General features: G+C 43.3%; 1 protein-coding gene across 8 annotated transcripts in view; it reads right to left on the bottom strand.

The window, feature by feature from the left end:
• Window positions 1-699: 699 nt before the first annotated feature.
• BACH2 (BTB domain and CNC homolog 2) overlaps window positions 700-21,319 on the bottom strand; it is a 145,543-nt gene continuing 124,923 nt past the window's right edge. For all 8 annotated transcript variants that reach the window (XM_018078282.2, XM_018078284.2, XM_018078281.2 and 5 more), the window contains 3 exons: window positions 17,607-19,151; window positions 8,370-8,576; window positions 700-3,733 (listed from right to left, as the gene is read on the bottom strand). In XM_018078282.2, the coding sequence (XP_017933771.1) occupies window positions 3,254-3,733; window positions 8,370-8,576; window positions 17,607-19,151 (2,232 nt within the window). In that variant the 3' untranslated portion in view covers window positions 700-3,253. The remainder of the gene's footprint in view (window positions 3,734-8,369; window positions 8,577-17,606; window positions 19,152-21,319) is intronic.

The raw sequence follows: 21,319 nt of genomic DNA, 5'->3' as shown, positions 1-21,319 counted from the left end.
TTCCCCTCTTTATAATGATATTTTGTGGTCAGTTGGTTTGACCTCACGAGACAAGAATGGTTGGGTATGTAAACTGGTGTCCAGGTCTGACACTAATTCTCCTGATATCTTCCTTTAACATTAGCCCAGTAACTGCTTTGAAAGCCACATGGTATGAAATAGCAAAAAAACTCAAAACAAAATAGAAACAAAAAACAACCACCACCACCAAAAAAACCCCACTGAAAAACCATGATACATGTAAATATAGGAAGCAATGACACAAAATCAGCCACTTCTAATGGGAAAGAATGAAATCAAACATCCAGAAAAGCTTGCAGGGGAGGGAAAGAGAGACGAGAGAAAGGTTGAGGAAGAGACACTTATTTGAGCAGTGGTTTTAAATATCAGTTCCCAAGGTAGATGAAATCAAGAGACCCAGCACCAGTATGAGGCCAGGTCAAACCTAAGAGCTGCAGCGCAATGGGTTGTGTGTGTGGGTTTTTTAAACCGTTGGAATGAGGTCAAGAGTACCAGTTGCACATGAGTTGTTAGTAGAGTAAATCTTCATGTCAGGAAGTAAGTTAAAACTTGGTTTTATACTCAGAAAACATTCTATCTATTCATATATATAGGAGGTCACTTAAAAATAAAAAAGGCAACAGAAAAACATCTTTAAAATACTGTGTCAGTTGACCCTTCCCTCCCGCCCACCCCCAGCCCCCCCAGTAGCTATGACTCTATAATGTGATTCACATTTAGTTTTAAATTCTAGCTTTCACCATGGTCTCATAGAAACAAAACTTCTCTGCGAAGCACAGAACTGCTTTGCAATGTCAACAAATTCAAAGGAAAATCAAATCCTGCCCCCCCCGCCAAAGAGCTTCTCAGTCAGTTACCTGCAAAAGATGGCTGGGGGGGGGGTTCAGGTATTTTTAGATTAAGTTCTTTTAAAAAGAAAAGGACAACTCCTCCCCCTTTTTCAACTGTGTGAACTAGGAGTTTATGGCATTTGTATATTTTTTAACATTTAAAGGTAAGGATTTTGTACAGTAAAGATTAATACTTAAACATAAATATTCTCCTACATTATATACTAGTTTTTCTTTGTACATGCGGGGAAAAAAACTATTTTCAACAAACATGGCACATGCTATACGCATTTCCTCCTCAGTAGCTTGGCTACAATAGTTTGGATGAAGAGGATAAAAGCAAGACTTTGTGGCGAGTGGGTGATGGTCCATGAGCACAGTCTGAAGATGGAAGAAGTGGAGAGAGGGAGCTGATTCCTCCTCCAGGGTTCAAGATGCTGATCTACTGAGTGCCTCAAAAAACCACCAGCGCACACCTCTAGTGTAAACGTTAGCACAGAAGACCACATTATCACTTAGTGCTTCTGAGAAGCTGCTTCCCCACACTTTTTTTTTAACAGGTGTGAACAGCTGGTCATTTTTTTTTCAGCGAGAACAAACAATATCAGCCAGTAAAGCACATGACAGTTGTCACTGATAAAGCCACGCAACCTGGCACACGTAGGGCAAAGAACCACAAAATAAAAACTCAGTACACTTAGAATAATAATAATAATAATTATTAAAAAAGCATTAGGAGGTTGTTTTTCTGTCTACACTGTACATACAGATGTTATGCTTGGAAAGCTGCTGTCTCAAACAGTCATAACATGAGTCAACATTGCGTAAGATACAAATCCAATACAGTTACAACTAAGCCAATTCACTGAGTAGCCTCTTTTGAGACAGCGCTCTTTTAGCTGCAGTTTGTGCTGAGGGCAATGCTGCAGGACGAGAGGATCCTGAAACACAAGAATTTGATGGGTAAGCAACCAAATCAGGTGTTGGCAAATGTAGGTTTTACTCTTAGAGGATACAGTGCTAGCTGGACTTCTGTAAGGAAACCAAAGTCAACAACTAGGGGTCTGATCCTGCAACTCCGCCTACCTGGGCAGGATCACTGACTTCACCAGACCCATCTCTGCAACTTGGGTCTGGTGGGGAAAACAGGTAATGTCTGAGGACAGCTGAGGTCAGGCTCTGGGGACTAGCCAGAGCAGCAGTTGCTTCCATGAGTAAAGGATGCAGAGCGGGGTTGGAGAAAAAGCCCCCACGTGTATTGATGTGATTTCTGTTCGCTTTACTTCGTGGAACATATGATGAACCGATCCAGTTGTCAAAAACACTTTTCTCTAAAAAGTGAAATATACTTTCCCCTGTAAAACTCCAAAAGCATCATTAACAGCACTTAAACTTGGTTTGTGAAACAGAAAGAAGTCTAAATATAAAAATAATTCAAGCAGATTCTCTTTACAAATTGTATAGTGAATTCAGTATTTGGCAAGACCATTTTTACTACATAATGAGCTCCTGAGTGTTTGTCTATCAGCTAAAAATTTTCTATTTCCTTTAAGCAATAAAGCAAAGAAAACCATATACTCAAGTTATACTGAAGTCATGACTTCATTTATGAAAAGAGGTTTGACCAGAAACTCAGTGCAAGTGGCAAAGTTGACCATTACTGTACAGTATCTGCAAGAAAATAAAATAACTCCACATTGCCCAAGTGGCACAAAATGGCTGTGCCAAAAAAAAAATTGTCTATAATAATATCTCAAATAAGTTTCCAACATTAAAATTTTATAAATAAGTACAAATTGAATGATATTGCTGAACTGCGAACTGAGAAAAAAATTATCGTGTAACAAGTTACCAAACTAGTTCTAGCATCGAAGACAAAAAGGAATGTTGGAACTTGTTTATACAATAGAAATGAAAGCTTCCAGTTTGTAGGATGAGAAAAATTGAGGCATGCAGGGATTCTTGCATATGGATATATATATTTTATATATATTATATATAATATGTACAGTTTAGCTATAAAACTTTGATGTGTAAAGAAGCTGTCTTCAATGAAAAATTGAACATTCAGAGGAAATTCCTGAGTTAGGGTTTTGTGACATGGGCCACTGAGAAAAAAGCTGCGGTTGGGTCCTCAGAGGTGTTATGTCCATCCCTGTTAAGATTGAAATCAACATACAAAAACAGACAGTGTTGCCACTGCTTCGTTCCCTGCCTGAGCAAGGGATAGCACCATTGTGAAGAGAACTCCTGCTTGTAGAGAGGAGGGAATACTTAAAAACAGTATTGCTGCTAAGACCACTGTAGTGTGCACCAAATACGTTCTTCTAGACAACAAATGAACCCTGCCACTGGCTGACTGAAGAACACCTGACTAGGTGTAATGTTAAGGTTACAAGTCACTAGGTGTAATCTTTCCTAGGTTGTTCATCTGTTGTACATTTATCAGTCATCTCCTGACAGAAGTCTACCGTGACCGTTTGGCTGCTCTGCTCTGGTGGAAGCTCTCTCTCGGGGTAAGTACCTGTGTCGGCTCCATCCAACCCCCCGCCGGCCGAACAATTTTCTGAGATGTTGTTAGGCAGCCAGGGTGCTCCCAGTTGCACTGAGCCTTGCTCCGAGCAGCACTGCATGCTTTCCCCGATGCACTGGGAGGTCACCAGGCTCTGCTCCACACCAGCTGGGGTGGGGCTGATGGTGGTGACTGGCTGTAGATCCATGGGTCTCAGAACGGGGCAGTATCGGTGGAGAGCTTGGATCTGTTCCGGGCTCTGCATGTCTCTACACACTTCTTGGGAAAGACATGAGAAGTTGTCTAACAATTCTCCCATGCTTGCTTTCAGCTGGTTCCTTTCTGAGAGCAGTTTCTCCTTCTCACACACCTGAAAAAGAAAGAAGGCATCTTAGGCTGAGGGCTCACTCTGGGCACATATGCAGCCATAACCAAGAAGAACACCAACATGTTGCAGTTATTTTTGCATGGCTGGAGGAAGAGTCACAGAGACATCAGGTATTTGACCACCATGAGGTCTGTGTGGACTACAGTTTGGGAAACATCTGGAGAAGAACATTTGAGCTGGAAGAGGATAGAATCACAAGTTATTCCTAAGGGGCTGTTAGCTCCTGTTATAGACTAAAGCTGCTTGACAGAGGACACAAAAGAACTCCAAATGAAACATTTTGATGGAGAAAAGACATTTCCCATCTAAACAGCAAGAAAACAGGGATTAGTTCCTAAAGTGAGAATATGCTGCAGATGTTCAGTTCACCCTCTAACTGTCAGGTTGGTTCCTCAGGCTGGGTGCACCTACTTTGGCCCATGTACCAGCTAAACCCCTGTTACCACTGGGAGAGAGAGATGTTATTCAGAAGAGAGGATCTAAGTGTGCTCTATGGCCTGCACCATGGCTCGTTTTCTTATGCCCTGGTGATTAACGGGTTGGGCTTGAGCTCAGTATCATTCCTCCTTTGCTCTCCTCAGGCTTTGCCATCCGTGTTCCCAAATGTCCTCCCTTACCTACATCTGGCTTGAGCACTTCCAGAGTTTCGCTATGTCAGCAGGCTACTCTTGGAGGGGACCATGTGAAAAGCAGGATATTACTGGTGAGGAAGAAGAGGGAAAGAGTATGGTGGGACTTATTTTTTCATGCAGGATTTAAAAAATGGGAAAAGGAACCCAGTTTATTCTGCATCCTACAACGCACTGGCAAGGCCCACAGCCCAAGCTAGTGCAGGGTGCTGTGCAATGTGCTGTGGTGGGAGTAATTTCCAGCTTAGACCTCCCACGGCCAGCAAGCCCTCACTGTGGGGTGAGTGCTGCCCTCCCTGTGCTCAGGAGGCAGATTTGGAGGGGTTAGGCACAGAGCCAGACCAGCCTCGGGTTACACCTCTAAAAACTGGTGTTGACTCAGTGCAGACTAACCGGGGTGGTCCTGCTGCATCTCCTTCTGTTTCAGGCAGGTGGGCATACAGCTCAAGAGAGTAGATGAGATTTTGTAGAGTACCAGAGCTATTTCCAGAGCTGAGCTGGCCCCAAATCAGCGCAGCCACGTATCTCACCTAGTAACACTGCTAAACCCAAGATGTCTTGGCATCTGAGGTGTGAAAACTCCACAACTCAGATAATCCAACTATGGGTGGTTGTTGACAGTGGATAGTATTGTCCTGGGTCCAAAGCCTACACTGGAAGCATACAGCTGTGTGAATGCAAAAGAGAGCAGTGCACAGGAAAAGAACCAACTGCTAAAATATTGATAAATCTATCAAGAAAGCATAAAAATAATAAAAAAATAAACAGATGCTCAAGTACATCTTGAGATAATGAATTATGGAAGAGAATATGCTGTGAGTTTGTAGGGAAAAAAAGGAATATGAGTGGGTAGATGGATGAGTGAAGGAAAGCAGGCAAAAAAAATTACCTATCAAACTCAGAGGATACAACCATTTCACTCACTGTCTGCTGTGAAACCATCTGTGTCAAGAAGATGGGTGATTTATAGGAAGTAAGCACAGGAGGAAAAGGCGTCTTTCATAAAAAGGATGCAGCCAAATGAAAAACTCTTAAACCACAATACCATTATGTAGTTTAGGAGACTGGAAATTACTGGTCACAAAGTGGACAAAAGATGACAAAGGAATTTCCAGTAATCATGTGTTGTATGTTCATTCTGCTCCCTGTTCCCATCTTCCAGCTCAGGGGGCTGGGTACCTGGAGAATGACTGGTCTTACTATCAAAGACTGAGGCAAAGAAGGCATTATGTACCTCATCCTTTTCCTTCGTCACTATGTTTCCCCTGCATCCAATAATGGATGGAGGTTCTCCTTGGCCTTCCTTTTGTTGATGATGTATTTACAAAAACATTTTTTATTGTCTTTTATAGCAGTAGCTAGATGAAGTTCTAGTTGGCCTTTTACCCTTCTAATTTTCTCCCTGCATAAATTCATGACATCCTTGTAGTCCTCTCGAGTAAATGCCCCTTCTTTCAAAGGGGCATTTTGTACCTCGAGTTCCAGCCAAAGCACTCTCCGTTCAGCCAGGCTGGTCTTCCCCAGTGGCTTGTCTTTTGGCACATGGAGACAGACTGCTCCTGAGCCTGTATGATTTCCTTCTTGAATGATGTCCAGCCTTCCTGGACTTCCTTGCTCTTCAGAATTGCTTCTCAAGGGGCTCTCCTAAACAGGCCAAAGTCTGCATTCTGGAAGTCCAAGATGGCAGTTCTGTTGACCCTCCTCCTTACTTCTGCAACAATCAAAAATTCTATAATTTGTGATCACTGTGCCCAAGATGGCCTCCAGCCATCACTTTGCCTACCAGCACTTCACTGTTTGCAAACAGGTCCAGCAGGGTGCCTTCCCTACTTCCTTCACTTACTGCATATTGCTACATACTTAAGTCTATCTTGCTAAATAGAAATGTCAACATTTCTTTTGAAGAATCCTGCACCTCATAGGGTTTTTGATTCCTGAAATTCAGCAGGGATCAGACCCACAAGGTCACTCATATGCCTTTCATTCATTTCCCTAAGATGTGTGTGTGTGCTGGAGAGAGGACTTAAAAAATTTCTTTTGTCTATCCACAGTTGATTATGTCAGACAATAATGGCAATGTCACAGGATTGCATAAGGTCAACAAACCCAAATTAATTTTCAAGTGAAGGCTACAGGTATCAAGCTGCTCCCCCCCCTTGTTGTTAGTCCAGTTCTTAGAGTGCTGCTCCTCGTGCTTGGAGAGTGAGAGACATGTACTCCTCCTCCCCATCATTGGCTCAGTGTAGAGGGATGGGCATGTGCAGCCAAGACTGGATCTGCTTCTCCTGACAACATGGATGAGCAGCCACTCTTTCACCCTGAAAAACCTCTGAGTCACCCTGTATACACTGTAGATTATACTCATTTCAGGAAGCAGTTGCTCACTATTTTGTTTATCTTTGATGTTTTGTTTGTTTTGCATCAGTGGAGTACTACTCTCAACAATGTTTTGATTTTTGTTTCTTTTTCTTCCCCCAGGGCTTCAGCAGCACAGCATCCGAAGGCTTTGCAAGCCTTGATGCTTTAAGTCTTCCATCCAGCTTGTGAGGTCAGTGTCACCTCCCTGTTACAGACGGGTGGATTCTCCGTCCCTGGAGGTTTTTAAGATGAGACTGGATGTGGCACTTAGTGCCATGGTCTAGTAACCATGGCAGTAGTGGATCAAGGGTTGGACTTGATGATCTCAGAGGTCTTTTCCAACCTGGGTGATTCTATGATTCTACGGCAGGGGAACAGGAGCAAGTCCCTCAGACCACAGGGGCACTGTCACACAGGAAGGGAGTTTTTTCACATGAAGTGCCTATAGTTAAGAGGTCTGTACATGACATGGCTTTCTGGGTGATCTTGTTTAGTGATGAAGAGGAACAGGCACTTCTGCACAATAAGTCACCTCCTCTGCTGCAGGAGGAGACAAATAAGACTGGTCAAGTTTCTCTACACTGACTATAATGAAAACCAGGACAACAAGTTCCAGTGCAGGTGTCTATACTGTAAACATCTGTGTTTAGCCACCCAAATCACACCTGAGGTGTCCATACCATGACTGAAAGAGAGAGGAATTTTCTGAGCAGCCACTCAGCCTTGCTCCAGTCACCTCACTCTAATCTTAGATTAAAATGTGGCAGCACTGTCCACTGACATCTTGGCACACAGGAGACATCCCCTGACATGCTCTGGTCAGTGAGTAGGGCACACTTTGCTCTTCTCTCTGCAGTGGACTACTCCAGATTCCTTGAAAAATGAGGAGTTCACTCCATGGAACACTAGGAGCATTAGAGGAAACAAGACAGCAGGGACAAAGAGGAACATACCCTTGCCAGTTCACTGATCTACACCAAGGGATTCCCACTTGTCTGGATATTCACATTCCTGGCTTTTCACTTCCCTTGCCATTTCTGTCATTTGCTCAGTGAATGAAAGAGCTGAAGAAAAGGCACAGCAAACTGAAATGTCCTGAAAATGTTGACTTGCCTTCTAGCATGCCAGAGAGTAAGAAAATACATAGAGTTGAAGCTGGTCTTGCCACAGCCCTGTTTGGACCAGACAACCTCTGAAGGCCTCTTCATATCTACCTCTTTTGGGCACTCTATGAATCCCTGACCAACAGATTGTTATGGTAGCTAGGCAAGAAAATGGGGCTCAGATGAGGAAATGCCTTCGTAGATGAAACTGTAAGTACTGGGGTTAAGTTAAACTGCTAGAAGGAAGCTGTGATACAGGCTTCCCTCCTCTTCCAACTCGCTCAACAACCTGCTCTTGAGAAAAACAAACATATTTAGGCCTCATTTCACTGGAATTTTGTGCTTTCTGTATATATTATATATGCACACACCAATATATTTTTGCGTATTAAATTTTCATACTAGTGGTTCTGCTCATGTGTGTACAAACTGACTGAACCCACTAAACTCCAGGCAGGAACTGCTGTTGGTGCCCTGCAAGCTGCTGTACGAGGGTGAGCAGGGCTGCAGCAAGAGCACTTAACTCACCAACTTGCGGATTTCACATTCTAGGTTCTGAATACAGTCCAGTTTCCTTTTGCGGCAGCGCTGAGCTGCAATTCGGTTCTTGCTGCGCCGGCGGACATCATGGATGAACTCGAGCTGCTCTGAGGTTAGCTTGTGCATCTTTATCATCATCTGGAAATCATTCCTTGGAAGATCTGTGATTTGATCAACAGGAAAAGGAAGTTTCACCTAAAACAAACAAACACAAGACAAGAACAGAGTCATGTTCTGTTTGCTCAGTGCAAGCTGAACAACAGTGAGTGGAAGGATGATTATGCTGCCACTCCCTTCAATAAACAACACACCAAGTTTTACATTGGGCAAGTTTTTAACACTCCCTTGTGGCACAATATGAAGATCCAGATGGTAAGAATCAGATGATAATTGTACTTAAATCAGCAATATAGATGAATCCCAGATAAAAATTTCATCTTTCTACATAGCTCTAATAACTGATCTCAATGCATTAAAAGAAGGTTCTGTCCACTAGGAGACATGGCCTTTTGGACAGAGTGAAGTACCTCACTGCAATTAAATTCAAACTAGTCTCAAGGAAGGGGTTATTACCACAGCAGGAAACCTGTCTCTGCACGGCCTGCAGGACTGAAAGTTTGATTAGCTGTGAGGTTAAAAATGCAACCTGACACCTCAAGTGGATGAAAAATACTGTATTGCAATTAGGAAAGGTCACCTAATCAGTATTTCAACTGAGCAGTACACTATATAAGAAGAAAGGGTCAAAGGAGTGTAATGAAGCATATCCTGCTAAAATATACACATTTTGAAATAAAACAATATACATTGACACTAATATTTTCATAGATTAAAGAGCACTGAACTTGTATTTCTTGAAAAAGTCAGTTTCTGACTTCAGGAGTTCTACCAATTATGCAGTAAAGCACAGCAAAGGCTGCAAAACACAAAGCTCCTAACAGTTTGAAGCAATGAACACACACTGTCTCAAAAGCTGAAGAACAGTCAATGTGCTTAAAACCTTTCTTCCCCAAACCTATCAGCTTGCTAAAATCAAAGTAAGCACCTCTCCTCAAAAATCTTGCTTCACTTGGAGCCCCAGACTGATAACTACCAAAATCCTGATGCTCCTTGGCAAACTGTTGTATTTGTTGGCCAAAACTGACAAAACTGAAGGAGGTGTCAACCGAATAACTCGATTGATCTCCTTTCCTTTTTTGAGTCATACCCACACTGCCCAAAAGATGGCAGTAAATATTTAGATTTCTGTCCCTATTCTGTATTCTGCATGCAGGCCACCAAAGAAGGTAAATTGCTCCAGCCAAGGATAAGATTCCTTTGATATTTAAACCCACTATTGTCTTCACGTTGTGTACTTTAATTATTTGGAGATACAGAAAGTAACAACAAGGATTAGAAGTAAGTTATCTTCATCAGAGAGCTGAGTTGTTCAAGCAGAACAGTTTGCTGAGGACACACGTACTCCAACACACAGCGGTGGCCTCTGGCACTGACAGTCACAGACCCTCAGCAAGGACCTGGACCTGCTGATAATGAGCTCCTCGCCTTGTTTATGACCATTCTTGGGCATTTCCTTGTACTATTTTATCACTGCTCTGTGCATCTCCAAGCCTGTGGTACGTGAAAGTCAGTGCAAACACCTAGCACATTCTTTCAGATGGTTTCACGCCCTGAACATTCATTCATGTCCCTCTGCTGCATGTGTCCAGGCACTCCTTCGTAACACACTACTTGACAGGACAATTTAAACGAGCAAGAAGCACCAGATATTGCCCTAATCACCCCAGATTCCTGCTTGTACACACAAACGCTGACCTTAGGCGCAGTGATGCAGACCACCTTGTTTATAGACTGCTAACTAATGATAAGAAACATGTCTGATTCCCCTCCCAAGCCTCAACATAAACTCAGTGTCACCTGCTTTTCTCTTAAGCTTCAACCAGGGTCTGAAAATAAAAACAGCCAGTGCTTTCCTCTGAAAGACACCACAGTTTCACTGCAAAATCAGTCCTTTCATGTTCCCAGTTTTTCCTTATTTTCTTAAGACCAAAGCGGAAAGTGATGTTAACTTTATTTCTTCCTCCCTCTCCCTTCCAAAACATATTTACTTGCAAGGAGGATATGTGCTTGTAGCTGAAATGGAAACGAAAGGGAAAAAACTTAAATCTGTCAGGCAGAAGTTGCCGAAGGGAAATGGGAAAATAAATAGAAACAGATTCATTAAAAAAAAAAAAAAGGATTGAAAAGAAAACCATCCACACAGCAGACCAGAGACTGCTATCAGTAATCCCAGCATAATCCCACTCCTGTCATAGGCAGCACTGTGCAGGATTAAAAACGTGAAAGGGAGAGTGGAAGTGAGTCAGACTCATTTCCTTCACCATTCACAGCATTTTATTGCCTGTCTCTCTCTTCGAGAGAGCTGTCAACTGAAAAAAAACCAAAACCACCAAACCCTTGCCACAGATGCCAAATAACTGCACCAGGGCGTTGCTGCAGCGAGAGGCTACTGGTGTTTTACATCTGCACAGGGTAAGACTGTCAGATGGTATTTATTATAACAGAGTGGTGAGTTATTTTGCAAGAGCCTATGACTGTGCAATGGGTGGGATTCATCTGACCCATGCAGAGCTGCATGAAGTGATGGGTTGGAACTACTTAGTGTCCATGTCTCTGTTGTTGTCATGGAGGCCCTTCAGATGGCATTGCATGCTTCTCCCTCCTGGCTGCAGAAGGAGTGGAGATGAGACTCAGAAAAGATTCTGTATCTCACAGTATCTGAGGTAGGTGAGAGAAACTTTACCCGAGGTGTCTGAAAAAGAACATCTTTCTAAGATGTTCTAACATCTTTTCTAAGATGTGAAAGAAAAACCCAGTGAGTATGTTTTCTCATAAAATTTTCTTTCTAATAACTATGATTTTTATATAGGAAATGAATGTGTACTTTTTGGTTCAGGTTATTTCAAATTAGAAATGTAAGTGGGATCACTGCTCCTTCCAGGAGTTACTCTAGCCAGAGTTAGCCTCTCAGAGCTGTAAAATCTTCCCTATGAACACAATTACTCTTGCCCTGCATTTTTACACAAGCAGCAGCAGTAGTAGCAGCTCATTTTCCACCACACGACAAATAAACTGGCACCTTCTATGACCACTGCAGACTCTATTGCCCCCAGCTCTGGCTGATGCACTCCTGAGAGGACAACCAATTCACCCTGGTGAAAAAGAAAACCTGTTTATGCTTTTGTGGCATTTTCTCCCCTTGTAGTAGCATTAGGGTGCCACTGTAAATGTCATTGCTTTGAGTGGCTAAGTGAGAGCAGTGAGGTAGACAGACAGGGACAGCCACTGACTCAGCACATGCAAGGCCCATATATAACCAATTAATTCCTTCAAGCTTCACTAGTTAGTGCCAGCTTGGATCATATGCCAGTTACTGCTGTGCTGCTCATCTACTGTACTAGTTACTGTTGCTGCTGCTGCTCTCCCCCTCTCTTTTTCTCTGTAATAAAGGAAAGGACCGAGGACTTGTATCCACTCACAATAAAATATTGGGAATTTCTTTATCACATGCATAAAATTAGCTTTTTCACTCTCTTTAAATTTTGACATCATCTCCCCTGAGCTGTCAAGTGCCAGTAAAGACAATGAACTCCCCAAGTCTGACTTTAACATCATAGTAACTAAAAGGACTTCTATATTAGACATAAGAAAAAGTAACCATTACGTATGGGGTATGGGAAGGGGGAACTCACAGTACCAGCCTGACCTTTATAAGCAGTTCAAAATCCTTGTCAGTTGCTCCAGAGTTGTAAGAAATAAAACTCTTGCCTTAGTGTCCTTAAATTGAAAGCCAGTTACTGAAATCCTCTGACACTTAAAATTGCCTGGTCCTTGGAAGGCTCTCAGGACCCACTTAAGTAACCTATCACAGGGGGTGAATCCTATCAATGCTTTTTTTGATGCAGAAAGGGGTAATTTACTTCACACAGAAGAGCCCAACAAATCAATGTTGTTTTTCCAAGTATCTTCCTTGGCATGCATGTCTGTCTTCCACAAACACTCAGAAAAGACAGTTCGCAGGACAGGAGCTGAAGTGTGTCCACTTGTGTTAGGGGCTCAACTGCCTACATGCTATTTCAGATCAGCAGGTCCCACTGCAGATAGCATGTTCTATCTCATGCAAGACAACTGATGGCCCTGTAGTTGCCTGGGGTCAACTCCAGCCTCACCTCCAGAGGGCCTCCAGAGGTGTTCGGGTCACTAAATGCTGCCTGAGAGGGCACTGCTATGCACTCAGTGGAGACAGCCTGGGTAATTTTTTGGTTTGCCACCTGCCTCAGAGAAGTGGGTAATGGGCTAGTCCTGTAGCTGAGGGCTTTAACTCAACAATCAGATGTGCATGGCGTTCTCATCCTTTAGCCCATGACTTGGACTTTTATGCAGATCACACGCTGTTGGTGTTTAAAATGCTGGGCTGATGTCTTCCCATTCACTGCTTGCCGTGTCCCCAAGTTCCAGCCCTTCAAAGGACACAACACTACAATACTCCTGCCCTTTAACAGGCTTTTCTGAGACTTGGGATAGCACAGAAGCACTGACAGAAACCATAGGTTTAAGAAGGGCAGATCAGGCGGTAAAATGAGGGGGGATAAAGGGCAGTATTTCTCTGAAAGATCTGCTTTTACAAAAGAAATTAAAAAATGGGAGAGTCCTTCAAGAGTCCACACAAGGTCTTCAGATCAGGGTATAACAGAATTGGTTGCGGGCTGTAGGTGCAATGAAATAATGCAGTGTTTAAAAGAGGATCCTACTGAAATTTCAAACTCTCAGTGTTGTTGTAATCCAGTAATTCTCTGCTACCGGTGTGGATACCATTCCTACTGAAGAGAGGAAAGAAAACAAAACTGCCATGAAGTTTATATTACAAGACCGATGTCTGACAAGACCCCATTTAACCAGAAGTTGACCAACACAATGCCCAGTGATACCACTGAGGATCCTGGTCAGGAGAACACCTACCAGAAAAGAATATGCAAAGTAATTTTGTCATTTTCAAATTTGCAAACCTAGTAGAATCAGAAAAGCTGGGGTGACTGATCACCAAATACCATATACCAAAGCAAGTCAACACATGTATTTTTCTTGGTTACTCTTCTTTCTATATAATACCCTTCACTAAGTAGAAATACTAAGCACTGAAGCAGACTTAGCTTAGGTAACTCAGCACAGTTCCAGTAGATTTCTGGTAGAGCAACTTCGGTTTACTCCTCTTTTCTGGGGCTTTGACTTCCAGCACTTTGCTAAGCATCAGCAGAGAAACAGAGAAAGGGTGGCTGCCTGTTGCTTAAAATGGAGGGGTTTCAACTCTCACTGAAGGTTATTTACCTACAATATTCTCAATGGTCTAATTTCATTAGCTTTGTGTTTATGAAAATGTTCTTTGAAAAGTGAGCCACTAACCCAGACGGGAAATTCTTTTGAAATACAAATGAAAGAAGCATTGAATGCAATTCTCTAGATAGTAACAGTTCTTGGAAAACTCCACCTCTTACCTCCTCCTGCTCTTGTTTATTCTTTTCCTAAGAAAACTCACTCATCAAATTAGACTGAGCTGAGATTTCTTTTTAACTGGTTTAGTAGTACAATATTTTTTGCAAATTTTCTAGCAGAAAAAACCATAGATACTTGTTGAAGAAATGGAATATCAAGAAAAGTAGGTAGTGCTGAAGTTTCTGTTCCTAAGTAGGTTAACAGATTGACAGACTACTTCCTTCTCAACAATTCATTATTTCAGGGCTTATTGTTTTGTTGTTGCTATTTTAAGCAGGATTGTCAGAACCCACACGCAAAGCACTGAGCTTTAAATCATCTCTCTAGTATTATATGCCAATACCTGATTTTTAACAACCTGTGGAGGCCTGAGAGAGCTGAGTGAAAAGAGAAACACAAACTATAAAATATTTCTGTAAAGTCCCAATAGCTCAAGTAACAGCCCTGTTCCTGCAACTCTGTAACATGGGGACACCCTACATTGCACTTGCTGCTTCTATCACAAAGTCTTAACAAAGGGAGATCACAGAGGAGTCTCGGAGGCTCCAGGAAGGGAAATAATAGGCAAAGACATCTTGAAGAAGATTTACCAGTGGTGTTATGAGGACTACCACCTCCTCTGACACTTTTGACTGCCATCTGCACCCCCGATAAGACAGGGAGGCTGGTGACATAGTGGGGTCACTCTCACCCAAAATGGCACTCATGCTGAGCACTTTTGACAGCAAGCAACTTTGGTCATGAGCTCCTGAATGGTATCTGTCTCTGTGTGAAAGCAGAATGCCCAAAAAAAGCAGAGAGAAGAAACCTTTCACTTACTTCTCATACAATCAATACATCAACAAATGACGCTTTGTGACATTAATTCCGGCATTGATGGCACTCTGGGACCCAAATTAAGACCAACAAGGTCCAAATTCCAGGGAAACTGAGCAGCCCTGAGATAACTGAGGGTCAGAGTCCACGAGGCTTATTCCTATCAGGCCGTCCCACCCAAATGAAAGCACACTCTCAGCAGAAGAGCTTGCATGGCCACCCTCCAAAAGGGTAAGCACCTCTGTGTCACGTGCTTTCTGAATAGAAGCCCAGTAACACTATGTGTTCTGATATGGCAGGGGGAAAGGGACCTGTCTGTGAAGTCATCAGGACAGCAAGGGCAAACCCACAATTTCGGGAAAGAGAAAGATTCCCATGCAGCTTGCAGGGAGATGAAGGACAGAAAGCTGTCCATTGCAGATGGTTGTGAGTCTCTCCTGCTGTTTTAATTGCAGACAAACTGCTAAAAGTAGGTAGAACAACTTATACAAGAACTTTCTACTGCTATTAGATATTTTCTACTGCCTTGTTTAAGATATCCTTCACCGAGGTTCCCACAGCAGCAGATCTTGCAGGAAACACACCTGAAGTCACTGTATAAATACAGTATTGTTCAGTGAGGCTGCAATGCCCTTTCTTGCATTGGTAATGACCTTTAAAAAATCACTTTTCAGACAAAATCTGTACCAAAGCACTGGTGTGATCTGCTTACCCTTGGCTTGTTCAGGATACTGCAGTGCAACCTCACAGAGCATTAATTTTCTCACCACATTTTTAATGCCCAGCAGCCCTAATCAAAATGCTCTGGGAAATAATAATAATAATAAAAAAGCTATATCAGCAGTCCCAGGGAGAAAACTTGCTCAGCACAGTGCGGAAAGTCTTCCCAGGAGGAAACCAGCTGCAAAACCAGGAGTGGAACAAACCTTTCCTAGCAGTGCCCCAGAACCAGGTATGTCTGCCTGCCAGTGGCACACCAGGATGGCCTCCAATTTTCTCCTCTCATGAATATTGCTCTTCTCATCCATGGTCTCCTGAATATATTGGCATACTTTTTTTTTTTTTGGAAACCACCACCAGTCCCCTATAACCTTCTCATTTCACTCTTCCAGGTTCACTTCTGCTGCAGCATATCTCCACAGAATTACCTAATTGTGACAGCTAATTAACCATCAATCCCAAAAAGGGTAAACTCCCGCCCTCTGTGCTGCCTCCTGCTGAGCATTACCCCCTCTGCTGAGCAATCACCACACATGGGTGGAGACCTGATGCTCCCCTCAGTCTCAGTCCCAGTCCCACTCCCGGCTACTTTCTGCTCCTTGTAAATGCAGGACTTCACTGAGTAATCCTGGTATGGCCAGGCAGAGCTGCCGTACAGCTTCCTGAGTGAGGTTCTACTCACAATATCTCAGGCAGCCTCCCAAGGAGACTTTTTTCTCTTCTGCATTGTCCCGAGCTGAGGACATGGGGACAAAGAACTGTCCTCTCAGAATCATTGGTACAGTGTGACCAGGGATTAGGACACCAGAGGCTCCCCAGGCTCTTCAACCCTTTCTTGGAACTAAGCAGCCAACTAAAGGAACCACCCACATCTGTCTGAAAGATATCTTCCAGAGCCTGGGATGTAGTGGAATAAGGACTGAGGGATACAATAAAGTTCACTCTTTTCATTCCTACTCCATAACTAAGCCCACCTGGTTCTGAACTGGGTGCTGTCAGCATATGAACCCCCCAAACTTGCACTTGCTGTAGCACAAGCTATATAGTGTTTCAGCATTACTAGAGGAATTTGATATGTGATTTCACCCACCTGCACTCTAGGTCATGCAGTTTCCTAATGAAGCTCTATGAAAACATCCAATCTTTTTCAGTTTCTGGGGTCTGCAACGCATCTCCATGATTTAAACCTGCTCTCAAACTAGTGACTTCACAAAGACAGCTTATTCCATCACACTTAGTCAGTTATCACTGCAACATCTCCAGCTGGCCCATCTCTAGTTTTAGAGTGGCCCCTCTTTTCTCTCTCATGGGAGAACTACATGGGAATTGACACTCTTCAACCCCAAATCATTCTCCTGTCATTTCCTTAACAGTCCTGGAAATTAAAGAATAACTTCTCTTTGAAACCATTTATGCAAAGGCTGCCAGAACTCACCACCAAACAAAATGTCACAGGCAGGGAACATGATCTAAGTTGTCACATAATGGAGGCAAAAACACGCTACCTGTGTGTGTGACACACGCGCGCACACACGAGCGCACACACACACGCACAGAGGGAAGATGATTTGAATACCATTTCCACAGCCCAGGGTGGCCAGCTATGCAACTGTTTAAGTAATTTCACACCTCTTTCTCCTCCCACTCTACCTCCCTCCTCTACTCCGGCTGTTAGCAATATGCAGCACTGGCTCTTCAAGCGGGCTGCTCAACTCTCAGTGTCAGCGAAGGCACAACCTGAGGTTGCTCAGACACCAGCAGCAATAACAGGTGGAGCTGGAACCACCTCAGCAAATTAAGGATAAAGAACAATGCTTTGTGTCACACAAGTGGGCAAGGGAGGGAGGAAGACAGGACACTGCCAGCAGACTCCTAAGCACATCAGTGCACATCATTCGGCAGTTTACTATTGTCCCATACCCAAATTTTCAGAAGAGCCAAACACCACGGAGGTCAAGCAGACCTATTTATGTGAAGTCAATCACGTGCACTCAGCTGATGAGGGAATAACCAGAAATTACTCTTTGTTGTTATAAACAAAGTAAGTGCTGGGGAAATGCAAAGTCATTTGAGAGAATCAAGGAGCGATTAATTGTGTCACAACAACTGTGGTAATATGTACTTATCTTAAATCCCTACCTCATGCCCTCTGTCTTGCACAGGACATGATTCACTGTCTGCTTCTGAGAATGACCCAGACTCATCGCTGGAGTTTGTTCCATAGGATGGCTCACATTTAATCTGGGCTCGGACCGGGTTGTACAATCCATCCCCCACCACTCCTGGCTCCTGGTGCTCGGGTGCCAGGAATCGGGGGCCTTGGGAGCAAGGGGAAGAGGAGAGCTCGCAAAGACGCAGACTGCAGGGAGAGCCACCACTGCCGTCCTCTGCATACGAGTAGGAAGAGCATGAACTGGAGGTCCTGGTTCTGGTTTCCAAAGGAGGAGAGCGAGGGCAAACTTTAATTGGCACTGGACAGCTGGTGTTCGGCCGCATCCTTCCTGGCAAGTGATCAGCTGTCAGTCCGCTGTGCGAATAGGTCTGAGAGCTGGGGAGAGACTGGCTACTGCCAGCCCACAGACCCTTTGGCACAGTCTCTGTGAGGTCTTTGTCCAAGCTGCTCACACCAGAATATGAATGCACTGAAGTGTTTACTTGGTCACAAGCGTTTGAAGAGAATATAACACTCCTCCTGTCCAGTTCCCCTTCTTGCTTACAGAGAGTTTCAAAGCCGGGCCCCCTGAGCGGCGATCCCACTGTGAAGTTGGAAGCATCCTTCTGCATGGCATGGGACTGTCCATAGTTCCCTGTGAAAGGGACGTAATCAGTTTTGTGGTCACCCTGAGTTGTCCCTTTTTCAAAAGGGCATGCTGGACTCCTGCCAAAGTGCTGTTGGGAAGTGCTGGGGAAGCCAACCAAATCCATGCTTTTTGTTCTGTTGAAGAAAGATCGCAAGCAAGAAGGAGAAGACCCACTTTTTGGCCTGTCGACACAAGTGGGGCTTGGCTGTTTCCTGTCCATTTCAACATCCCCTTCTTTATCCCTGATGTCAGGTTCATCTCCAGACAGGCAAAGTGTGATGCTTTCTTCATCGTTCTCTTCATTCTGAGGCTCACTTTTTATCTGGCCCATAGCAAGTCCTGATTTGAGGCCATTTCCAGAGCTCTCTTCGCTGAATGTGCTTGCAAAACCTGAGGTACTGATGTGTGATGTGTTGTAGACATTCTTGGTACAAGCAAGCTGGTATTTCTTGTATCTGGGGTACCGTGTTACTGCATCTTTATCTAAATTGTCCTTGCTATCTCTCAGCATGTCAGAGTCAGGCAGCATCCCTTCCCCTTTGTCTGCTCCAGCGACAGTGGTTTCAAAATTGAAGGGCTCTTGGTGCATCCTCTCTCTTGGGCAAGATATTTTTGATGTCTCCGATTCCATCGTCTCCTCCTCATCTCCATCCGAGTTCTCCTCATCGTGCATGCGCTGACAGGTGGTATCTTTTTTGCACAGGAACAGGCCATCTTCATTGTTCAGCAGTTGTGTCTGAAGGAAGCTGAAGCAGGAGTCCTCCAGGTTGTGCATGCGCAGGAATTCCGCGCAGTGGATGACCTCCTGGATGTTTTCTCTGCTGAGTAACAGCTTAGCAGTATAGGCAAACTGTAACAATGGACCAAATCCCCTGACAGTGACCTGCAAAAAAAGAGAGGGAAATTGCCAGCGTTACCATCAGCTCTTGTTATCATCCCAACTCATTCATCATGTAGTTAAGGTAACCTAACACATCTGGCATTCAGAAATAAATACAGCTCAGCACCAGCTATTCTTCTATCACACCAGCAATGATGCTACATTCAGTAACTACCACTGCTCCCTTTATGCTGTACATCATTATACAGGACCTAGAAAGTAGATGCAGTCCCTTTCCCATTGCACCAACCACCTGCTACATGACCCTGGGAAGTCACTTCAGTCTCAATTCACCAAGACAACGTATTGTCTAGCTTGCAAGTAGATTTCACAAATCAGCACTATTTTTCCCAAATATCTTGAAGACCTATGAACTAAGCCTCTGCCCTGATAAAAGACTGCAAAAACTAGTCTGGTGTGGACACTGCTAATTCTTGAATGGATCTTAACTGTGCTACAGTGCACTACCATGAAAGCCCAATGAAATTTTGATTCTTCTGCCAGGTCCAGTGAACAGTGGTTTCAAGCTTAAGATACCACTTAAATCCAGAAAGTGTTTTGTGAAGGAAACATTTAATATTACAGCAAAATCCAACAGAAATCATCTTTCTGCCTCTTTCAAGGGTAAACTGGTTTCTTTTTTCTTCTCAAATTTTTGCAAGCCATTGCTGAATACATAATAGGTAAGTATTGACTGCACAGCTCTTTCCTCCACCTGATGGAGATTATTCTCCTCATACTGTCCCTGATTTTAGTGAGTCTGAGGTACAGCTAACAGGAAAGAAATTCCTATTTATAGTTCAAATGATGTAAATTACCCTGAGTCCCACGTCATTACTTAATTTTCCACCATTTTCTTTGTAGAAAGAGTAAAAACTGTTTGCAGGGGAGAGATCTCCACCAACTGTTCCAGGTCTGAGTTATGCACCATTATTCATGTTTTTTTCTCATCATACTATCTATATTTTACATTAATATACCATATATTAAAAACCACACACTTTCTGCCACCTCCTCCCATTTTTTACAGAGGTATCTTTATATATAGCAATCAAATAACTTGCTAAGCCCCATGGTAAACTATAGATAATGTCTATTTTTGACCAAAAATGCACTGGTGCTAACTTCTGTTAAATTTTTTCTGTCGATGGGCATGAAACAAAGGTAGTGGAAAAACTCTATTCTTCATAAAGCAGCAAGAGGCTGCTTCAAAAATGGGGCTCGCCAACAAGGATAAAGGCTTCTCCACAAGTCGATTCAGTGGTTTGGCCACAAAGTTGAGATTTGGAAGACCACAACTCAATTTCCCATTGCACCAACGACCTGCTACATGACCCTGGCAAGTCACTTCAGTCTCAATTCACCAAGACAACTTGTCTAGCTTGCAAGTAGATTTCACAAATCAGAGTTCCCTGTGCTTTGCATACCAAGGAAAGGCATCTAGATGGGATGCAGTGTAGCCAGCACCTGCATGCCTATGTGAGGTTGGGATGCATGGCCTGCAACCTCTTTTTGGATATAGATGTCACTGGTACGTGTTCCCAGATCAGTTTCCTCTTTTCAAACAAACAAGAAGAGGAAGCACTGATGTTCCCTTTTGCAAAATGGCCTAAAGGATCAGAAGAGGGACCTAGAAAGTAGATGTAGTCCCTTCCCCAGGCTGTGGGGATTTAAACTCACATTTCCCAGCTCCTCAGAAGGATATACTCAGGATGGTATGGAATATGGTATGGGATATAGGATACTCAGAAAATGAGTTGCTTTTCCCTGTTCTTCCAATTGAATTAATGCCACCAATCAAGAAGGTGCTCACGAGCTTGGCGAGTCATCAGGCCATGAATTTGAGATAGTCTGATTCGTGACTAGCATGTATCTGAGTGAATAATTTGGTTCATCTCAACAAAAAGCCTATAAATTCCCTACACTGCCTCAGGACCAGTGGTAGAGTTCATAGATCTTTATAGAAAATCTTGACTTCCAGAAACAAGTCTTTGTTACTCATAGACTTGTACTTGTGATGCTGGATTATGAAGATACCACAAGTGGTGCAGACTTTGATGGAGACAAAAATATTTTAAAACACCTCTAAAATTGCTCCCAATAGCTTTTCCATACATAATATTACTGCTGTATCTGCTATTTTAAGAAGCAGTGCATTTTCATGCATGTAC

This window comes from Manacus vitellinus, unplaced genomic scaffold (assembly GCF_001715985.3).
Source record: "Manacus vitellinus isolate BGI_N305 unplaced genomic scaffold, ASM171598v3 scaffold_4_pilon, whole genome shotgun sequence".
Lineage (NCBI taxonomy): Eukaryota > Metazoa > Chordata > Aves > Passeriformes > Pipridae > Manacus > Manacus vitellinus.
The sequence above is the reverse complement of the archived record's forward strand: the minus strand, read 5'-3'. Positions and strand labels throughout refer to the sequence as shown.